Source organism: Cryptomeria japonica, chromosome 9 (assembly GCF_030272615.1).
Source record: "Cryptomeria japonica chromosome 9, Sugi_1.0, whole genome shotgun sequence".
In the NCBI taxonomy this organism is placed as follows: Eukaryota; Viridiplantae; Streptophyta; class Pinopsida; order Cupressales; family Cupressaceae; genus Cryptomeria; species Cryptomeria japonica.
Window position 1 is genome coordinate 713,168,395 of NC_081413.1, and position 22,371 is coordinate 713,190,765.

The following is a 22,371-nucleotide window of genomic DNA, read 5'->3' on the forward strand; positions in this document are numbered from 1 at the left end:
CACATGAGCTTCATTGGAAAGCTGCCAAACGCATCCTTCATTACATCCAGGGTACACATCACTATGGGATTCACTAGGCAGCAGGCACAGGACTTCGTTAGGTTGGTTACACAGACTCCGATTGGGCTGGCGATCTTGATGATCGTAAGTCTACTTCAGGTTACAGTTTTCACCTTGGTTCAGGCCCCATTTGTTGGCAGAGCAAGAAGCAACATGCTATTGCTCTCTCTTCGACTGAGGCTGAGTATCGAGGAGCTGTTAACGCAGCGACTGAGACCATTTGGCTTCAGCAGATTCTCACAGAGTTTGGGTTCACCACTCCACAACTGACAATTCTACATTGCGACAATGAGAGTGCTATTGCAATCTCGAAGAACCCGGTCCACCACCAGCGGACCAAACACATCGAGATCCATATGCACTATATTCGAGAGTTGATTCAAGAGTAGGTCATTGACTTGCAGTATTGTCCTACAGCGGAGCAGGTTGCAGACATATTCACCAAACCTTTCACCAAGAGTAAGTTCCAGCAGTTGCGAGCTCTCTTGGGGGTGCGGGATGTCTCATTAGTGGGGGTCAGCTGACTTCTCCTTCCTCTCTTATGGGGGGGACTTTTTCCTCTTTGAGGTTTTGTCCTTCTTCTTTGAGAGTCTTTTGTACATTCATCTCTCTTTTGGGGGGGAGTTTTTTCCCACTGGATTTTCTCCCTTTCTCCGTTTGTGAGAGATTGCATTGCATAGTTTTGCTTGCATTTGCTTATTGTACATGGGTACCTATCATGGCCTAGTAGCCGGGACCCATCTGGCATTGTTGACTTGAGTCTTCATTCCCCTAAGTTGCACTTAAGGGGGGGTGTTGGTGTAAATAAATATTCATTATGGATATTGATGCTCTATAAAATGGACAAGGTTAGCAAATGACAAACAACACAAGACACAAGAAATCGTTAGTGTTAGTTAACCAAAAGCTAATCTAAACAGGCATACCAAAAGAGACACTAAGATCATGCTAATATGTCTAACAAATGAAACAAAGATAATAAGGCATCTCCAAATGCCTCTTAGCATGCTCTTAGCTCCTTCTCCCTTGTTCCTCTCCTCTCCAAGTTCCAAAATAGTGTAGCTCTCAGCAGCTTTTTGCACTATGGATGCTTATGGAGGATTGAGATTTGAGTATTTGCTCCAAATGTAAAATGAAAAGCTAAAATACTAGATGCTATTAAAAATGATTGATTTTAACCAAAATAACAAGATATTAGTTTGCTATGTTAAATGCTTTCTAAAATGCCTATAGGTTAAATGCATACAAGTTTTCAGGATCTGGATTATGAAGAAATGGGCTCTATTTATAGGGAAACTGGAGCAATGGATGGTTGAGATTGAGCAATCTCAACAAGGGTCAGGATTGAATGATTTTCAATCCATGTGAGGGCTTTCAACCCAATCCCAGAATGACAAGTGTCAGCATGAGAGAGGTTGAGAGGAGAGGGAATAAGCATTAAATGCTTGACATGACCTTGGGAGTTAAGGTCAAGGTTAATTGAATGAATAAACTCTTTATTCAAAGAATAAAGCTTTTATCCAATGGATAAACTCTTGTGCAAAAGGCAAGAGAGATAATCATGGTCAAAGCAATAAATGTTTGGGGAGACAAGTTTGAAATAACCATAAATGGTTATGTAAGAGTCATAAATGGTCATGTAAGAGCCATTAGTGGTCTTGGAGGACTTTGGAGGTTAATTTGTTGAACACACAAAGCATTAAATGCTTTTCAAAGACTTTTAAAGTCTTTGAGAAGTGACTCCATTTTGCTTAGGAATGTGACAATAATTAAGGGATGGATTAGGCTAATTTAGGAAGGGGTTAGAAGAATCTAGAAGGGGATTAGATTTGCAAATGGATTTGGTGGGTGAGGGAAAATAGGATTTTATTAAAATAAAAATTCATTTATTTCAATAAATGTGTGCAAGTTGCATTTTGTAGGAAAATGCAAGTGGGGGGGAATAATGATTTAAATAAATGTTTAATTTAATTTATTTAAAAGAGGAATAGGGGGATTTAATTAAATAAATATAATTTAATCATTTAATTGATTGTGAATTTGGTATAATAAATTAATTAAAATAAATTCAATAATTTACTTAATTAATAGGAGAATGTTTTGAAGATGAATTAATTAAATATTAATTTAATTAATTCCTGGCTAGTGGATTTTTAATCAAATAAATAGGACATATTCATTTAATTAAAATGGACAAATTTATGTGACTACAGATATTATTACACTTTACTTAAGGTAACTTAGGATAATGCATCTCTTCGTAGTTTGGATTTGAGACACTTAGGGAAGTGTGCACATAGGGATATAGCTTGTAGGAGAATTCCACCTTTTGTGGTCTTATTTTGCTATTACACTCCACATTCGGTGGGTCATCCACCTCTTGTGGACTATTATATTATTTCTCCTACCTATCCTAGTATTTCTTACCTACCCTTGTTTCTCATTGAGCCACATGTCATGATTGTGTGCTCGTACATCCATATGGATTTGCCTATATAAGCAGGCCTATATTCATTGTATTGGTTAATCCATTTGATCATTTGCATATTGATGAAAATACAATTTGTTCTTATCATTCTTTTGTCTCTCTTTTATACTTTTCATTGTGCCCCTGATCTTGGCAAAATCTCACAAGTCAAAAATGAAAAGAGGTACAACGATTTGAATTGTTTTAAAAGCAAGCATCTTTCACTTTTGAAGCTCAGCATTGGCTTGAAAATATTCGATATTTGTCAATATTACTTTTTTTTTAAGGCGATTGATTCAATTTGAATTCACTTGTGTAGATTGACGCCATTGGAAAAAGGCGAGGGAAAACCTAAAGCTTAAATTGAAGATAGGATCGCGATTGAGGTCGGGAAGCAAAGTTGCAGCACAATATCAAAACGACACTCCTCGAGCACTGCCAATGAAGAGCGCACTACAAAGCATAAAACGAAGCACGAAAAACACACCACCACCGGACAACAAGTTGGAGCCCGCTAGCAAGAATGAAGAAAAAAGAACATACAGAATGCGACAAGTGTATGCATTCTCAAAAATACACAGTTGGAATTGATTCCAGAAAATTAGTTTGTAAAACTAAATTGTTTTAATGTAAAAGGACTGTCTGTGGGCCTCGTTTGATGTATTTAAAGCAAGGGGGTACACAGGTCAGTTATTCCTCAACTAACTAATTGATCGAATTGATGACAAACAATGGTCAGTAGTTGGGGAAGTGGTTGGGTGTGCAGCTGAAAGTTAATAGATATGGGGGTGCGTACCTCCTAGGTATGGCCTCCTTGTCTCCATGAAGCTGTCAGGCTTCTAGAAGACAAATTGTAGCCTTTGGATGCAGTCAATCCTGGCCTTTCATTCAAATTGTAAAATCTATAAAAGGCAAAGGCCTCTCTCTTGTAAAGGGTTAGATGGTTAGATTTCAGGAGTTGGATTTTCAGGAGTTAGAAATTAGATAGATCTTAGCAGTTAGCAAAGTAGAATAGAATAGGGCTATTGTAAGAAATTGTTTTAATGGCAGCTAAAGCAAATATGTGAACATTGAAATATGGTGTTTGTTGTCTTTGTTTTCTTCTGTTTGCGTGATTTCCTTTCAGCTGGTTATATAGAGTTCAATGGTTTTAATGGAAAAATGTGCGGGGTATTTGATGCATTTTAGGTTCATACCATTGGGGACCCACTGATTGTAGGTCACCGTACATGGTTAGTCTAAACTCAAACCCAAAACTGTGCCTAGTTCAACTATGAGTATTTGTTTCAGGCTGTGCCAAAATTGGGTATCTGGATGAATCCCCATAGTCTGAAAATCCATTTATCTTTTGGAGCTTGCATCATTCTTATCGAGTTGTGAGGGTGTCTCTGGCAAAACAAGAATTGGTTTATTGAAATTTGTCTACCCGCTGCATTAATTGTTATTGTCACTGTCCTTGGGTCTCCTAAACCCTTATCTTTTGCTTTTATTTCCTAGTCTGAGAATCACAACATCGTTGGATGCAGACTAGCTTGTTGTAAACGTAAGTCCCTTGTGTTACCAGCAAAACACATCAATCGTTGAGCTATCCCGCAGTCAAGACCTGACATTTGGAACCTTGAGGTTGTCCCCTTTGATCATCTAAAACAGCATTAGGGATTCCTTATCCAAGAGAGGACAGGATACCCAGCATTCTATTCTGCGTTGACCAAAGAGAATTGGTAATACAACTTTAGGCACGTCAACACACACCATCGGTGTTTTTAATAACACATAAGAGTTTTGCCAATAACGGCAACGAGGCTGAAAGTGTTGTTTGTTGCCGTTCCATGATATTTTATTGCCCACCACCATTGGTGTTGTGCTCGTCATATGCAAGTAGGAAGAATTTGACAACTTGGACATCTAATTGGGAATATTTTTTACTAGAAGGTCTCAACTCAAGTAATTTGACACAAATTTTTAAATTTGTCGATTTTTGTAAGATTCTGGACTGAAATCTTTTCCAATCTGCTGATTTGTTTTCAATTTTTGTCTTTGGCCAGCGAAAGGGTTTTTTGTTGATTTTTGAATGAATAATGAATGTGAAATATAAGGAAATAAATTGACTGAAAAATAATTCCAAAATTCTGAAATTTACAACAGCAAACTACAATTTCAATAAATGTGCTTATTTCACCACAAAGAGACAAATTTCATACCAGGAGTCCAATCGCCTAGCTTGGAAGTGCACTTTTTATTGATGAGTCTCACCAAGGATGACAATATGGAGCTATCAGGCTGTGACAATACCTCCAATGAGGTTTATTTGCATCCACTAGAATTATCAAAAACAATTATTGAAGAATCAAATAAATCTACTACCAATTCTACCAGGCTCCCAGGCAAGATCTTTGAATTTGCCCTGTAATCCTCAACGAATTGCTCACCCTACTCAAATAAGCCTGAGAAAGTCTAATAAAACAATTTATTTGCTGATTGCTAACACTTACAATGAATTTCCTACAATATTCAAACCCTTATTGCTGCTGATTTATTTATTCAACCCTGCCGATGACATCATGATGGTACGGCTAGCATAGGATGACCATGTGGAGTTGGGAAATGATATTTGCTGCCCTCAATTGCCTCCAATAACTGATCTCCTTGCTGTTGCAGATCTGTAAATGCTGATAATGACTGAGTTTTTAAGCCCAAACAGGAATTCTGATTGAATTCCTCTGAAATATGGTCTGGGGTTTCGTCCAAGCTTGCCTGGAATTGAAGAGTTTTCGTTCTCCAACACCTCCAATCTCAAAGCTACAATTTCCCAACTGAGAGATAAAATATGAACAAGAGAATGCCAAAATGGTTGCCTTACACATTCATTTATGCTCTCCAAATGACCCAACGCCCAAATTAGGGCTCCAATATGCCATGATACCCAAGGAATATTCCCTCAACTTGGGCGTCTAGCTTGAGGGTTGCATTTCAACATTGATGGGGCCATTTTTTTCAATTTAAAGTTTAATTGCCTTTTTGCCTAGTTAAGCATGCATAAAGGTGTAACTTTTATATTTTATCATTGACAACTTAATTAACCCCTCTTTATAAAGTTACTTTATAAAATATGTCTAATTTTAGAAAAAGTAACTTTATAATGAAATATTATAAATTTTACATAACATAAGCTAACCAAGGCCAAGAAAAATGACTAAGTACAAATCCCCTTGGTTAGCCAATCATCTCCTAACCTGTAGATTTGCCTGTGGATATGGCTAACAAACAAATCCATGCTCCTGAGTGGCAACTAGCGAAGAGGGGGGCCATTACAATTTTAAAATTGGGGCTTACATGAGGCAATGCTTGATTATATATGATCTTGATATCCTTTAATGCTTGTACCCTCACAAAGTGCAGTCAAGGGATTTCGTCCCTTCTTGCACAGCAATACAAATCTGAAAAATGACCAATTGCAACACACAAAAAGGGGATGATCCAAATGAGCGAACAGCACCTAAATTATACCTTGTTGATTTAGGGGCCATGGGGCCTGAAATGGACACCAACTTTGGAAATTTATTTTTTTTTATTCACATTTATAATTTAAAATATATATTTAAACTGTGTTGAAAAATACTTTTATTTTATAAATAATATTAATAATAAATTATTGGGAATAGAGGAGATGTGATACATTCCCAAAAAAACCCAGTCAGATTCTGCTCAAAACAGGTTAATGGGATACTGCAGTTGCAAGGAACTAAGTTGTTTTCTTGAACTCCAGGAAGTATTGCATAAAGATTAATTAAATAGCAGGCACAGAGAATCTCAAAGATAAACAAGTATATAATAGTAGGTGTGACTTTTCCACAGTCCATGAAGATAAATTTTTAGCTTTTGGATTTAACCGTGATTTCTTTTTAACACAGTTAAATCCAAAACTTAAAAATTTAAAATATAATAATTATAAAATTCCTTGTAGCAGGAAAACAACAAATTGTTAAGGGCCTGTTCTTTTTTTTTTTCTCAAACAACTAAGAAAATTATAATGCTAGCATGTACGGATGCTTACTTTTTGAGTTTGTGAGAGAATTTGAGATCCATCCAATACTATTGTAGGGGGGTGATGCCTCTCAGGACAATTTTATATGGCCAGCTCATGCCTGTTCCACTACTGGTTAGCCCCATGCAATTAAAAAAGTGTTTCCCTCAGCCCACTAACTGACAAATCATGATATTTTCAGAAAAGAGAATCATGATATTTTTATAATTCTATTTGGACAAATGTTGATGCTCATAGAACATACAAGGAGCATAAAGTTCTCTGTACAATATATGTCCATTACCAAGGAACTCACCTGCGATCTTACACTATAGCCCATTTTTATTATTATGTAGAACAAGGAATCGGGTGAGAGCCACATTTGACAACATAAATGATAAATATAACATGAAGCAATTTGCAGCTACTTTGAAATGCAGTACTCAACACACAAGAGTAACAAATGATTTATTACAAGATCCTGCTGTTGATGCTTACCAAAAAAAGATCAAAAAGAGATCAATGCAAAACATGGGAAAAAAATGATTTTGAGATTAACTAAATTTTGCAATACTTATTTTACTTGTTCTCAGCTCCTCAAAAGCGAAGTTCAATAGCTAGATGTCAGACATACCTGCAGTTCATTCGGAACATATCCAGCATCCACAGCAGCTCTAGTAGCACCAACTAATCACAATTACATCAAAGAAAAGTACAAATCAGAAATGCAACTCCACATATAAGTAAGTCCATAATTAAATTTGTGTATTCATATAAAGCTCTACTAAGGCATTATGATTTCAAAAGAATTAGTTTATGCTTGAAAGAAACTCTGTAAAAGACTGGTATAACTCACAAGAATGTCTGATGTTCATCACAGTTCACACCAAATGGCAATAGCATGGATATATTTTATGAAAATTGTGATACATGTAAGGACACAAGATGTCCTATGAGAGATAACAAACAGAAAAAGCCTTCCCAAACATGTTACAATGCAGGGAAGGTTGCCATTTAGTGTGTTCCTGGATGCACATGAACACTTGTTATTCATGGCTGAGCAACAAGTTTTAACTGAAGCAAAATGAAGGCAAAAGTACATTGACATTTATAGAGGACCAATAATCAACAATGAGGCTACTAATCACACCATGAATAAGTATAATGGGGAAACATTTCCATCTTGGAGCAATACCTTAGACATGTAGTTAAAACAAATATTAACTTCAAAGAGGAGACACAAACACTTGTTCCTCCTTGCTCATCCCCATAAATGTTTATTGCAAGCTTTAAAGAGGTTCCCAGAAGGTAACAAACAAATGCACGTGCTTCTCTGTACAGATATCTTCTAATAGTTTGCACTTAAAGAAATTTTGGAGTTGTTCATTAACTTCAATTAGTTTAGTTTGTGAGACATTTTCACATGGAAATCAAGGCAAGCTTCACCTCAAAGTTCCCGTACAAATTTCTAGTCCCTTGTGGGAAGGTAAATATCAAGAAATATCTTATGATGGATAAGAATAACTGCTCTAGAAATGAATTTCTATCATATGATATTGGGTGGTGCTACTTGTAAACCAACACTTCTGATTGCTATAGTTGGAAATTGGTGTCAATCACAAGGTCATGGAAACCCCAAACAACAAAAGAAGAATCCTTAAATGATGCTATTGTTGGAATTCACCAATCATTTTTTCCTTTTCATTGTTTCAGCAAATTTTCCTCTTGACTTCATTAGTTCATCTTCTCAAAGTTACCCAATTTCTTTGGCATTGTAGGATAAGTGCACATTATATCCCTTTCACTCTATGGGATGTTAAACTCTGGCAGTTGAAATGGAGGTGAACAATAAGAATGATATCCAAATTTCAACTCTAATATACACCAAGATATCTGCTTCTCCAATCTATCGGCATCCCATAGACTGTCTCCCTCCCTCCAAATAATCTTTAAAAGCCCATCCTCATTTACACAAAAAGGGGCTCACTAATAAAGAAGCTAAAGAAAACATTATCTGAACTATATTCATATCACTTGGATCTTTCCCTTGCAGCCTCCTAGTCTTAATTGGGCAATCTTGGTTGTTTAATACCTAAAGATTTTAAGGGGCACCACATCCGGAATGCACAAAACCTATAACCTTACAATACCTCTTGGTTAGCTGAGATTACATTCTTACTAATTATGGATCAAAATTGGCCACCATATTCACTAAGGAGATAGAATATGTTGCAATTGTTCTCTCCACATACCTGTCTTATATGAGATTGTAAGGAGAAATTATTGCTCGTCAATATTCATGAGGGTCACTTCACTCACTACCTTTTTCTGCCATCCCAACCAAAGTTGCTTGACTCTTCACCTTGGAAAAGAAATCACTTTAAAACATCAGGATTAGAAAAGGGCTGAAAAGATTACCAAGTTAGTTGCCTGCCCCTTTCAACCTATTCCAGTTATTAGAGGTATTAAGAATCCTTTGGATGCTATTGTGACCTACATAATCGATGAGATTATGAGATCATGTCCCATTTTGCAATAAGAAACTTCCCATGCAACTTATCCTTTTCTCACACTAGATAGGGTGGTTTGTTCTTTGGTACAACAGGTCAACCACCCCAACTAGTCCATAGTCCACAAGGGACCAAATAGAAATTCCTCTTCAATTCCAAAGAATCTTTGTTGTGGATGTTAGAAGAGACCTTGGGAGACATCCCTTGAGCCCTTCCAAGATTGCCTAACTGTGCCAACTTATTTTTCCATTCTCCTATGGTATTATCTAATATTCCAATGGTTCTTTCATGGTGGTTGAATAGCATAGCATTCCTTTTGCTTTACACCATTAGGGCCAGTATTTCCTTCCTACCATTGGTCTATGTCAACTTTATCTTTTTTGGATATAAGCCTTCCTTCCAAATGGTAATTTGTAATATTCATACATCTTTTCCAACATGTTTAGGATTACCTATTTTAGGTTCACCCTTGTTTGGAATCGTTAAGTGTGATTTTAACTTTTACCTTGTATCCAATTGTCTTTTTTAGTTGTTTAACCTTAATTTGATTTCCTCTTGCTATAGTAGACGATTGTACTTTTTGAGTCCAACTGACTTACTTTCTTCATTTGTGGACAAATTCTAATTTCTTCATTTGTGGACATATTCCAATTTCTTTCTTTTCTAGTAAAATTTTCTCTCGTCTCAATATATATTTGTCATAATCCTCGTGAAACATTTTATTTTTCAGTATATGATTACGAAAAATGGCAAGTGAATTTGACTACTTCATTATTATCTGATAGAAAACCGTTGCATAAATATTGATGGATAATCTGATATATATTTTATCTTACTTTCTGATTAGAATTTAGTCTTATCTTGCAGGGTCTAGCTTCTTGCATCACATTGTCATGTGTGGTTTGCATTTATGGAGGTTTACAGATGGTCCATTTTCACAAACGCAGCATGGTCTGAGTGGACACTTCATCAACATACACTGTGTCTCAGATGTTGTCTGTTAAGTCTTGATTGTTTTGTGATTTTATGTTCCAGTGATCGTTTGATTCTTGCTCAGTATGCTGTGGACTTGGGGATAAATCCCATTCTAAAGAAGTCCCTAACCTATTTATGCTAAACTTGAATTTTATTCAAGGTTTAAGTAACCTGAAAATTAAGTTTGAAATTAGTTGGAATCTAGCCTAAACTTAAGTTCCATGCAAGCTTTGGCAGGAATTTGGGATCCAAAGTGCATTGAATGCACAGACCATTCATTGAATTAAAAGTAAATGGAATTTACTGCCTTGGAACCCACTGGCACATATGAGTTAAATTGAAGTTGTGGAGAATTAAGAATTTCGGAAACTTAAACAGTAGTTTGGTTTTTATTTTGGTCATTCATACCTGAGTGTGAGGTGACACCCTATATGCAATAGATGGAGCTTTCTGCATTCATGAATGATCCATATTAATGGTATACTAGTGGTTTTCTAAGTGAGGTTTTCTGTTCATGAAGGGTTACTATTTTCTTTCATTTTTCAGAATAGTGGTTTCAGATAGCCCAGATTCCAGTAAAAAGTTGGTTTTGCTTAAGGAAACCTTGTGGTTTCTGGTTCTTGAAGAAATCAGTGAAAGGTGTGATTGTGTGCTAGCTTGTGGTCATTTGGAAGTATGACAGCTGTGTGAAGTTGAAACCAATTGATCTAATCAACAATGGTCACCGTCAAACCTTCATTCATGACTTTTGTTGATTCTTTCTTTTTGTTGAGCGGAGATCCTGAATTTCTTCTTTTTAAAAAAGAGTATATTCCACCATTTGGCAAGTTATACCTTACGGAAATCTATAAATGGTTTTGTTACTTTGTAAGATTTAGAAACCCTACTGGGTACCAGCTTCATAATAAACTTTGGCTGTGGGCTGATAGAGTTTTGTTGCGTGTTCTAATACGACTGTTTTCTTTTTTCTATGATATTTGTTGTTGAAAGATGATTTGACCTTAACCATTATGGGATGAGCTATTCTTGTGCTATTAAGTATTGTGTAGGATGATACCTTGGTCTGGTTTACTATTTCTAGACTAAGGACAGATATGTGGTGAAAGGTTGTGATTGTTAGAGTAGGTTTTTTATTTTTCTTAAGTTAGGGGTATTTATTTTTCCTACACATAAAATTTAAGCTTGCTTAGGTTTATCAGACTTGGTTGGTATGAGGACAAGTAGCCAAATACATCAGCTACATGTGTCACTCTCTCTCCCTCACATAGGTAGTTGAGTTACACACCCTCTTTTTGCTTTATGTGCCACCTCTCATAACCACTATTTTGTTTTCACATGAGGAGGTTAAGCCGCATGTTTTAGCATTTACCAAGTAGGTAAAACCTCCTACCTTTTATAGGTAGCTAGAGTTAATGCACCTCTTGGATGTAAGTGCCCTTATTTTTCTATATAAACAACATTGTCCTCTCACCTTCACTAGTTGAGTAACTCCTTGATGAGTGTTGAGAGTATTCTCAAAATTCTGTTGCATTGTCTCTATTTTCTCTTTTTCAGATTCCTTCATGTAATGTCCTCATTCTGTCACCCCAGGAATACAATTTTGTGAAGTCTCTTAAAGAGACAAAATCGTAAGAGAACTCTAAATACAACAGCATGGATAGAAACGATAACAATAATCAACGATCCTATGAAACCCGATGGTCAACATCTTAATAAGATCAATTATTCACGATATCCATTACAGAATGACGCCATTAAGTTTATGAGCTAGGAGTATGATTGAGATATCATTTCTGGCAAACTTGTCCGACGGCGATGACTAAAGGAAGACCAGTCGATAATGCCAAAATCGATTGTGTATGGTGCAATTAAGCAAAATAAAATATGTGATTTAATCGATAATTATCATGTTGAAAGGCCATAAGACACGACCTTCGGTAAAGTGACTTCTTATCCAAAATATAAGAAGGGAATTCACAATCCTTCAGGGAATCATGGAATACATATTAATATCTGAGACAGCACATTACTCATTACGGAAAGCATAAGTCTCCAAATCAGGACAAGTAAAATATCACCACCAAACATATCAGATACAGCAAATATTGTTATCAGCAATAAAAGGGAATCGATGGTATAAATTAAAATCAGACACCATACTCAGTAACAGCGTTGATATCATTAGTGGAAGAGATCTATTGCAAAATTCCCATCGATATATCATATGGCAGATTAAAATATCATAACTGTGCGTAGTTCCTAAGGTTATATCAGGTGTTACTGTTAATCAGAATTCATAGTAACTACAGAATTAAAGGTAGGAAATCTCATACAATCGATTCTTTAGCTTTCCACAAGGAAAGAATTCTTTGCGATTAATAATTGATAGATAACAGTCTCTAATCTTAAGGTGTCCAGACAAGGGGACGTCACACTTCATTCTGCCATTTTGATCTTCAATCATCTATTGATTGCACTTGCATGTGATCTATGACCAACATCAGATCCTGGCTCAGTTCCTGCTTCTTGTAGAATCTAACAATGTATATTTATGTCTTAAGAGTAGGGTTAATAAACCCTAACTCTTTAGGAAGGACCTTGAAGCCCTTATCCTTAGGTTCCTCATAAGAGATTTCTAATTCAAGAGGATATTTATTACTATAAAAAGGCTAGGTTTCAAAAAGGAATTGCTGCTATTATGTTCATTGACTATGTTATTCTTTTAAATTTGCCTTGATGGAAATATCAGATCATAAACTTTATTGCAGTATAAGAAAGATAATCTCTTAAGATCATTTTCATTGATTCATTCAAACTTAATTGCATAAGAAGCTTGCCCGGATACTCTTTGTTACATTTATCTTTAAGGGCCATTTGTCAAAGCTCTGATAACTATCATAGGTTTGTTTCCACAACATTTTAATAAATAATATCACAAGCAAGTAAATATACATAGCAGCCTATAAGATACAGTTAAGAATAAACTCGTCCCAAGAACTCTACAATCAGTTCTTACAAATTTACACAAATGTCAAGAATATGAGAATACTTGGGACTTGGGAGAACCAAAGTTGAATATGGGGAATACCTTGTACATATTCTCATCTTCAGCCTCAACAGGGTAGGAATAAAGTAGTCTTGAACCTTTGGAAGTTGATTACACAATCCACAGTCAGGTACTGGAATTATTTTTAAAATTAACTGGCTAAATTAACACAGGCACAGTTGACATGTTTTTTATTATTTTAGCTTGACAAGCAAATTATAATGACCCTACTGCTGGGCCTCATTAGATTTGGATACTGATAACTTTACCTCCAAGCAACAAAATATATGACTCATAATTGACCATTTTAAGTTATTCAATTATCAGTGGCTATGTTATTTCACTACAATAGTCAAACATTTTAAATAAATATCTAGATTAACTTGTAACTATCCCATTTGAGAATTAGGAGATGTTAACAGCATCAATGCAAAGAATTGTGATTTGTCTACTCAAGAGCACAGACAGAAACATTGGCATTGACACATATACACATAGGTGAACATAAGTTGTTAATTGATGAACATGGACACTAGTGCTTTACATTAAGATGACCACAAGTTTTCAACCCATTTATACTCAACAATCAAGAAGTCATAAAATTAGAATCATTATTGGAATACTAGCATATGCCTTTTAAGTAGAGGACAAATTCTTTCCTTCTGCAAAAAAATAAAACGTCAGAGTGAAGCACATAACATGCACAAAATTGAAGTAAAATTTTAAACCATTAATATGAGACATTAATACCATTTAAAATGAATTTTAATATATTTCAATCTTAGTACAACTGTGGTAGCAGTTAGCACAGACATACAACAACATTATAATGGTCACCATTAACATTTTCTATTCAAATATGTCATCTTGCCATGTATTGGAAATTGAAAGTTGCACTTAAGCTGGTCAACCCATATGTAAGAAAAAACTATACAAATGCAGGCAGAGAGAACTTAAAATAAGAATTAGAAGTTAGAAACAGTAAATGAGAAATGAAACTAGAGACAGATGAATGCATACATACCTGCTGCGCCAAGTTTATCTGCAAGCTTTTCTATCATTTTAAAATTTTCTGCATTTTTTAGTCCTCGACCTCCAGTGACGACAATCCGTGCATTGCTCAAGTCCGGTCGTTCAGTATCCTGTGATGTTTGCTTCAACCAAGTGGACCTCCCAATGGGCTCTGCAATTCACATAATAAGTAGGTAAATAAATGGAGTGATACGCATGCATGAAATCCATTCAACAAACCAAATCATACACAAGCAAAAAGTATATTTAATATTAAAAAAATAGTATCAAGCCCACACCTCCATGAGAAGGCCACTTCTCAGAGAAATATATGGTTCAAATTTGGAGACACAAACCTGACAAGCAGACAACCAACAACATTTGCAGACAGAAACAATCCATGTCCTTAATATGAAACAATAAGTGCTTTCTTTGAGAAAATAAGTTATGTTTATATCTTGCTTCCTTCTAGTCATCTCAAAGATACTAGGATGCAAAATTGCAAAACTCGCAAAAACTTGCAAAACTCGCGAGCCAATTTGCCAAGCAAGTCACTCATCCAATAACTCGCTGACGAGTGTTTTTGCTTGAAAAACTCGTGAATAAATGCAACAAATCATGATTTTCATTGGAAAACTTGTATAAAAACATAGAATTTAGTTTTTGTGCTTGTAGAAAAAAACACACGATTTTCATTGGTGGTGAAGTGGAAATGTTTCTACTCCCCATCTTTGTCTTCAATGCAGACTCAATCTCCCATCAAGAATACTCTCCCCCAAGATCTAGACCTATTTCTCTAGCCCTCTCTCTCTCATCCTCAAACCCCCATGGGGTGTTACCCTCAATCTCGTTTTGGTATTGTCCCCAAAACCCCATCAAACATTATTATTACACAACTAGCCAAAAATATCTTTAGATGGGGCAGCTTCTACATATGACATGGCTAGTGCAAGTGGCATTGTAACTCATTTAGGGTTGAACTTGCTTTTTGGCCTATGATATGCATTGAACTCTACTTTTGATTTATATATGATGGCAATTAGCAATATGTTCAACAAATTTAGTAATATGTGTGTTTTTGAAAAATATTTTTAAAAATTTATGTATTTTAAAATGTTCAATAAATTTGCCAAGTTATTGCCAATTTTTCCCCGAGTTTTTTGCTGAGTCCTGAATTTTTGAAAATTTTGGGCCAGCCGAGTCATTGCTGAGTCCACGTTTTTCAACTATGCTAAGATGGATGCCACTTGGCTACATATCCAATTTTAAGTTTCATCAGTCATCATAGAACTGATTTAGAAAAAGTTAAAATAGTCCTCATATTAACTTGAACTTAATGCAAAACTGGCAATCACATGAGTCTAATGTTTCAACAGAGATTACAAAATGATAAAGATTGACAACAAAAGCAGGTGGTGCTCAACGTCAATTGGCTTCATGAGATCTCTTGCTCTATATACAAAATAAAAAACTAACAACAATGACTTTTTAATAAAAAATAAATTTGCATGACAGCTGCTTCCTTATCTTTAACTCAAAGCTACCGTAAATAATGAGTGCTACAAGCATGTCTTCTAGAGAAAATAATTTGCTTTCATTGGCGTGAGCATGAAAAAACACCAAACCTGAATCTAGGGTTGAGACATCAATATTTGAAACTGGAGCTATATCAAAATTTGATTCGGCTGATAAAAATGGAAATGAAGTTGGCCTAATTGTCATCATGCAGGGACCTGATCCAACATAACGGATGGTAGAAAGAGCATTTCCAGCATAAATTGGCCTGAAGTATAGAAGCAGAAGGTTGAAATCAGAAAGAAAACTACAGCAACAAATGATTCTGTCAAAAGCTTAAAATGCATGCATAATTTATTTAAATCTGGATTCACAAGATATAATATTGTCAAATGCAAAATTGATGAATCATAGATAACGATTTCATATGGCTAGAAGAACAGTATAAATGGTAAATCTACCATGACATATTGTTGATATCTGAGGCATGTGAAAAGGTGGAGAGAGAGAGAGAGAGTTTTAAATAGGTAATATAAAACAAGGCAAGACAATTACTGAGTTTCTTTTACATAGCATAACGAGAAACATGGATTTACCAATTAGACAATACTGAATGAGAGTATCACTTAGTACATTATTGTTTGATTCAGAATCCAATCTATGTCAAAAAAAGAACTCCATTGCTTGTCTGGATTTTTATTCCATTATGATCAACAAGCTCTGGATTAAGACTGATCAAACTATTTGAAGTTTCTAGTATACTCGTATTCCTAGAGTGACAAGGATAAAAGAAACTTGATCTACAAGAAATATGGAATCATAAAAACCTAAAAAATAATGTTGAGAAGAATCATTATCACCAATTCCAGGAATTTCCAGAATCATAATGTCAATAACTGAAGATGAAAATTAATAGAAAAGCCCATGATTCACAACACCGATGGACAAACTGTAAGAAACTATTAGACTATGGATTAACATGTAATGAGCCAAGGACTGATTTGATAATTAATCTTCTTATTTGAAAAAGCCAAAAGGGGGAGTGCTATGTATTAAAAGTTAGAAAATTACAATCAAAGGGTTAAACAAATAGTGCTAAAAAAATAATAATATATTACAATTAATATGGATAAAAAATATACCAATTTGTGGATCAATGGATCATGCGAGGTTTGATTGATCGTGAATACCATAAATGGGAAAGAATTATGGCATTTTTAAGTCATACCTATGGTGAGTTCTTCGAAATTATTCCCTTAAAGGAGACCTCCCATATGCCAAACCTGCCAGGATGGCCTTCTTGGGACCTAAAAATTTCCTTTACCCTCCCATGTCAATCAAAAAAAACGAATCTAGCTATACTCTCTCTATATCATTCAATGCAAAAGAGAATATGCCCCATGCAGATGTAATGTTATTTAGATGATTCCTATTAATTACATGTTCATAGTACTAGATTAATGTTATAATGTATACCAACTGACCAGCTTATGTGAAAGATCCCTGCTTATAATTCTGATCCAAACTACTGAATGTTTGGAATTTTGGTACTTTGACCAGCGAATGTGTAAGTTCTTTTTCCAGTTTTTGGTTGTTCTTGGGTTTTTGACAATGCATAAAGGAAATAACAATGTGATACAAAGAAACAACTGACTGAAATCAATTTTCAGATTTCTGATTTTATTAACAGCAAATACTAAATGCAAGAGATTATTGGATTTCAATACATTAATGACAAATATGGCCTACAAGAGGTCCCACACCCTGCCTGGAGGCTGTGTTATTGACTACAACTGCTGCTACAAGAGTCTCCGACGTTCATCAACAACTTTAATAAGCTTTATTCATCACTCTAATAAATAACAAAAACAATTAAGGAAGTGGAATGCAGAGATGAAGCTTTTCCCAAATTCTTGCCAGGAGAACCACCAAGATTTGGCACCAAATTCCCAATGAATTGTTGATAGCTCCCAAATAAGCTGAGATATGATCAATCTGATCAACCAACTGATTCCCCTATAGCCTGACAATGATTTTGCACACAAACCCTGCCTCCAAAACCTTCTAATTTATTTTATTGCAAACCCCAGGCTGCTGAAATGGTACGGCCAGCATGGGGAAATGGTACGGCTTGCATAGCCTTCAAATATGGACTGAAAACTCACAATTATCTGCCCAGATCTGATCGTGGTTTTCAAGAAATACTGATTCCCAGGTTTGCTTGCTGAATGGGCCCTTCAATGGCCTGAAACAAGCTTCTAATGTGTCCCACGTGGTGCCTGTAGAAGGGATTTCATCCTTCTGAAGCCAAATTTGAGGGTATCGTCCCAAACTTGAAGATCTTAGGAAAGTTGCAAACCTGCAAATTACCAATGCTGAAAAATAACCAATGCATAATGACTTCCAAAATCCTTTACCATCTCTTTTAATCCTCTTGCCCTAATACGAACCCCATAAAAGCACCTTTTAAGATTCCAAATGGAATCTTAGTCTTCCAAACTTGTACGCCCAACTTGAGGGGTTATTCGTCATTAAAGAGGGGCCAATGAAATATTATAAAACAACCTAGGTAAATGTGCCAAGGTAATTTCATAAAGTCGTTTTATAATAACTTGCAACTTAAACTTTTCTATTTTTAGAAAAAGTGCTTTTATAACTTTAATTTATAAAGTTACTTTATTAACTTACCAAAGTCATAAAAATGACTAAGTATAAGATTCCCTTTGGCAAGTAGACCACCCACAAACACTAGAATTCACCTGTGGAGATGAGTGTCAGGTGAATTTCCTTTCCTGATAAGTTACTCAGGGAGTGGGGACATTACATTATGACAGAAAACTGACCCATTGAAACAAGTAAAAGCCCTTTAAGCCATTATGTTTGCCTCTGATCATAGACCAAAATGAAGTGAAATAAATATTTAGTAAAATCTCCAAGTAAGAAGGTAAAACAACTTTTTGAATTGAAGTACTCAATAGAGCTACAAAAAACAAAGACAAGAACACTAAAAAAGGGAAAATGGCAACTATAATAAGCAATAATTGTTCACACACATCTAAAGCCAAAAAAAAAACTAGTTGAACTAGTTTGAAAACCAGTCACCAGCCCCTGTGTGTTCTGGTACTCTTGTATGATAACTAAGTGACAAGGCAACTCTATGGATGTATCCTCCACTAAGGAGACACCTCCTATTCTAAATCAAGTCCCAAAGAAATAATGACACATATATCAAACTGTCATAATGCACCAAAGCCAATATGGAATTCCATGTATCTTCTAATAGAAAGTGTCATCTACATTGCTTCATATTGAGACAAGGCATAGATGAGATGATCTGTTATCTCAAAGCTCAAGCTTGCCACAATATTTACAGACCCACAGAATTCCAGTAAACTTGATACTCAATCTTGATTCAAAGCAAATGAGAACAAACACAGGCTGGCCCTAAAGAAGCACTAATCCATGGGACAGTCTCACGTATCTCAAGTTGATCATGTTGGCATGTTTGTCATTGATGTCACCTGTACATACAGTTTGTGTTGATGAATGTGCAAGCAAGCACAGTTTGTTAAAAATCAGAAGTCTACACACAGAAATCCGTTCAGACTGTTATTTTTTTTTAGTTTGTTTATGGCAGAGATCAGTACTAAAATATTTACCATTCTGTCATGTGCTCAGACTCTGTTATATCTTCTTCTCATTTTGGTTGAGAGATTGAATGAATACGTATTTTGATTAAAGGTCTGAATGAATGCACGTGAAGTTTATTTTGTGGATAATAAAGTCTGTGAGGGTTTCATGTAATATACTTGAAGTTGTTGAATTTGGAAGTCGTAATTATTTGGTAGTTGTAGCTAAAATTACAACTAACCTTTGCATTAATGTCAAGTTGATCCACATATAACAAAAACAAACTTCACCAAACATATATTATTCTATATGCTGTTAGGTGAGAAGGTGGAAAAGGCAGTTCTGAAGAAGTTATAACTACCGTGGGTAGTTTCAACTGTTTTGTAACCATCACAACTGGACAAGTCTTTGAAAAGGTGATGTGTCTGGTTTCTTTTTTGTGATTGGTGTGTTGTGTGTTGAAGAAAAGAAAACACATTTCTCTGAAAATATTTGTAAGTGCTAGCAACATCATAACCAGAACTGTAGTTTGGAAAGCCTGAGACAGCATGGATATTATAATGGTATAGTTCTTCACACGTCTATATGTTCTGCAGTTTTTATTAGAGAGACATTAAACAACAAGATTGTTTCTTTTGTCTTGTTTCAGATTTGAGATAAGTTATTTATGACAATGACAGTATATTAAACTGCAGATTGACATAGTTTCTAAGTGACTTGAGACAGGGCTACTGAAGGATGATGTCAATTTTCAGATCATGGATCTTTTCCGAGTTGAGTTGTAGAGATTCAGAATTTTGATTATCATTTTCAGTCAATAACCTTGCAGATATACAGAGAGATCCAGTATTTTTCAAGTAAATAAACAGTTTCAGTGTGCCTCTATTTTCAGATTTTCAATCTCTTTGAGTGTGCAGAGATTCTGGATTTGTCTTTGATGTGACAATCTATGAAGTGATAAGAATAATAGTTTTTTTTTTTTTTAATATCTTATTCAGAGTTGGTGTCACTATTCAGTGGTCAGGAGTTTTATCACAGCAATACATATTTTTGCAGGGTTATTGAAGGGGCTCACAGAGATATAGTTCAGACCATAGTTGAACTACTCGCGACTCGGCTCGACTCGCCAAGCCCCTGAGAAAAAAACTCGGCGAAAACTCGGGAAAAACTCGGAAAAACTCGGCGAAAAACTCGGCAACGTAAAAACACGCTTAATTTTAATAAAAAATGCATTTTTTTTGCAAAATTTAATGAGAAGATGCATCCAATGAGTCAATAAATGATAACACAAAAGAAACAAGCTGATTCTAGATATATTTGATTGCAAAGTGTCTACAAAATCGCATCCTCATGAGAAATGCTGATGGCTGGAAGCAAAATAGTAAATAGTTTTTGTAAAACCAAAAGTAAATACAACTTCCTCTCCCCAGCTCTAGCTAAAACTACTTTCAAACTTTCATCATATTTGAAATTTCATCATTCATGCTCATAGTTTCAAACTTTCAACTCAAAGTTGGGGTCAAGGGGCATCGCCGAAGGATCCTGAAATTTGACTAAGTCTGGAAAATTGAAGATCCTCCAAAAACTAGATTTTGCATTATAACTCCTAGAGGTCCGAAACCACTCTCAAACATCCTGACAGTATATATGGAATATAACTTAAAGTCACTTATACTTAAATGTTATATTCCATATATGAATCCTGACGGACAGACCAAAAAACTCGGCGATTACTTGAGGGCATAGCGGGCTCTCAGGGTGGCCCTTCCAAGTGAGTTTCCCCCTTCTCAGCCCAAAACCATATAGAAAAACAAAAAATGCGTGTATTTTTGGCCGTTTTTTGTTGTTATGCTAACCCAGGCGAGTTTTTCTTTAAAACTCGCCGAGTTTTTGACAAAAACTCGCCAAAAACTCGGCGAGTTTTTGGCAAAAACTCGGCGAGTTTTCCTGGCGAGTAGAAGTCATTACTACTCGCCAGGTCCAAAAACTCGGCGAGTTTTTGTCACTCGCCGAGTTTTCGGCGAGTGTGCCATCTATGGTTCAGACTATTTGCATTCTTTCATCATTTTGAACTAGTGCATAATGTTATATAATCATTTTTACTTCAGACCTTGTACTGATTATGTAATGGTGGCTTGACTAGTGATTATTTTGAAGTTGATAACTCAGATTTCAGTGTTGGTGCTCATTTGTATAAGAGTTGGTGCTCTTAAGATAGGGGTTTGGTGACTCCTTAGGGTTGGTGCCCTTAAAGATTGTAATTGATTTCTATTGTGAGGCTGGATTAGGACAGTCGATCCTAGCAGCGTTCTCACCGTGGTTTTTCCCATCCTGGGTTTCTACGTAAAATATCTAGCATTTTGTGTTCTTGTGATTGCTTTTAAGTTTCAATTGCACTTAGTCTCAGTTGCTATCACATCCAGATTTCAGTTGATAAAAGTTTTTGAATAAAAATTGTTGAAGTTTTTTGTCTACTACTGATTCACACCTCCCCCCCTCCCCCCCTCCCTCTCAGTAGTAGGTCTGTGTTCTACAGATCACAAGTAAAATCTCTAAATGGAGGAAGAAACTCATATATTGGAGCCTTCATGACAAGAATTTACAGTTGTCCAAGTCACTCCTCATAAAGGCTTTATCAATGTTTTAACTTCATCAGCTTTGAGGCATCAGAGAAGAAATCCATTTTATGTTTAGAATAGGCATGTGAAAAAAGAGCAATTATTAAAACCGACAAGGAGTCCATAATGATGTAAGTCTACCCAACTGAATGGCATGCGACACAGAGATGAGGCCAGGAAGAAGTTGCATACTCTCAAGGTATTCGAGAAGAACAGATATCACTTTGACCTGGCATCTTAGCCGAAGTCTGAAAGAATGACCATATTGTACAAAGCTTCTCTTTAGGAGTGTGCTTCTCAAATCCTAACAAATAAAAGAAAAACTGTTTGTGTCATGCAATAAAGCCTACGGAGATTAATAAAGAGATTATATAGTCCTTAGAAAAGCATGCATATCATCATACATAGAGCCTCATTATCTCTTAAGCTTAAAATTTTGCATAAGCAATAGGAATAAGCCTTTAGACTTCTCAATTTGAGAGATGTTTTGCAGGTCAAACAGTTTTACAGCATAT

General features: G+C 35.6%; 1 protein-coding gene across 2 annotated transcripts in view; it reads right to left on the reverse strand.

The window, feature by feature from the left end:
- The window catches only part of LOC131048547 (electron transfer flavoprotein subunit alpha, mitochondrial), a 121,669-nt gene that overhangs the window by 77,719 nt on the left and 21,579 nt on the right, over window positions 1-22,371 (reverse strand). For both annotated transcript variants that reach the window (XM_057982542.2, XM_057982541.2), the window contains exons 4-6: window positions 15,719-15,876; window positions 14,107-14,265; window positions 7,186-7,238 (exon numbers count right to left, since the gene is read on the reverse strand). In XM_057982542.2, the coding sequence (XP_057838525.1) occupies window positions 7,186-7,238; window positions 14,107-14,265; window positions 15,719-15,876 (370 nt within the window). The remainder of the gene's footprint in view (window positions 1-7,185; window positions 7,239-14,106; window positions 14,266-15,718; window positions 15,877-22,371) is intronic.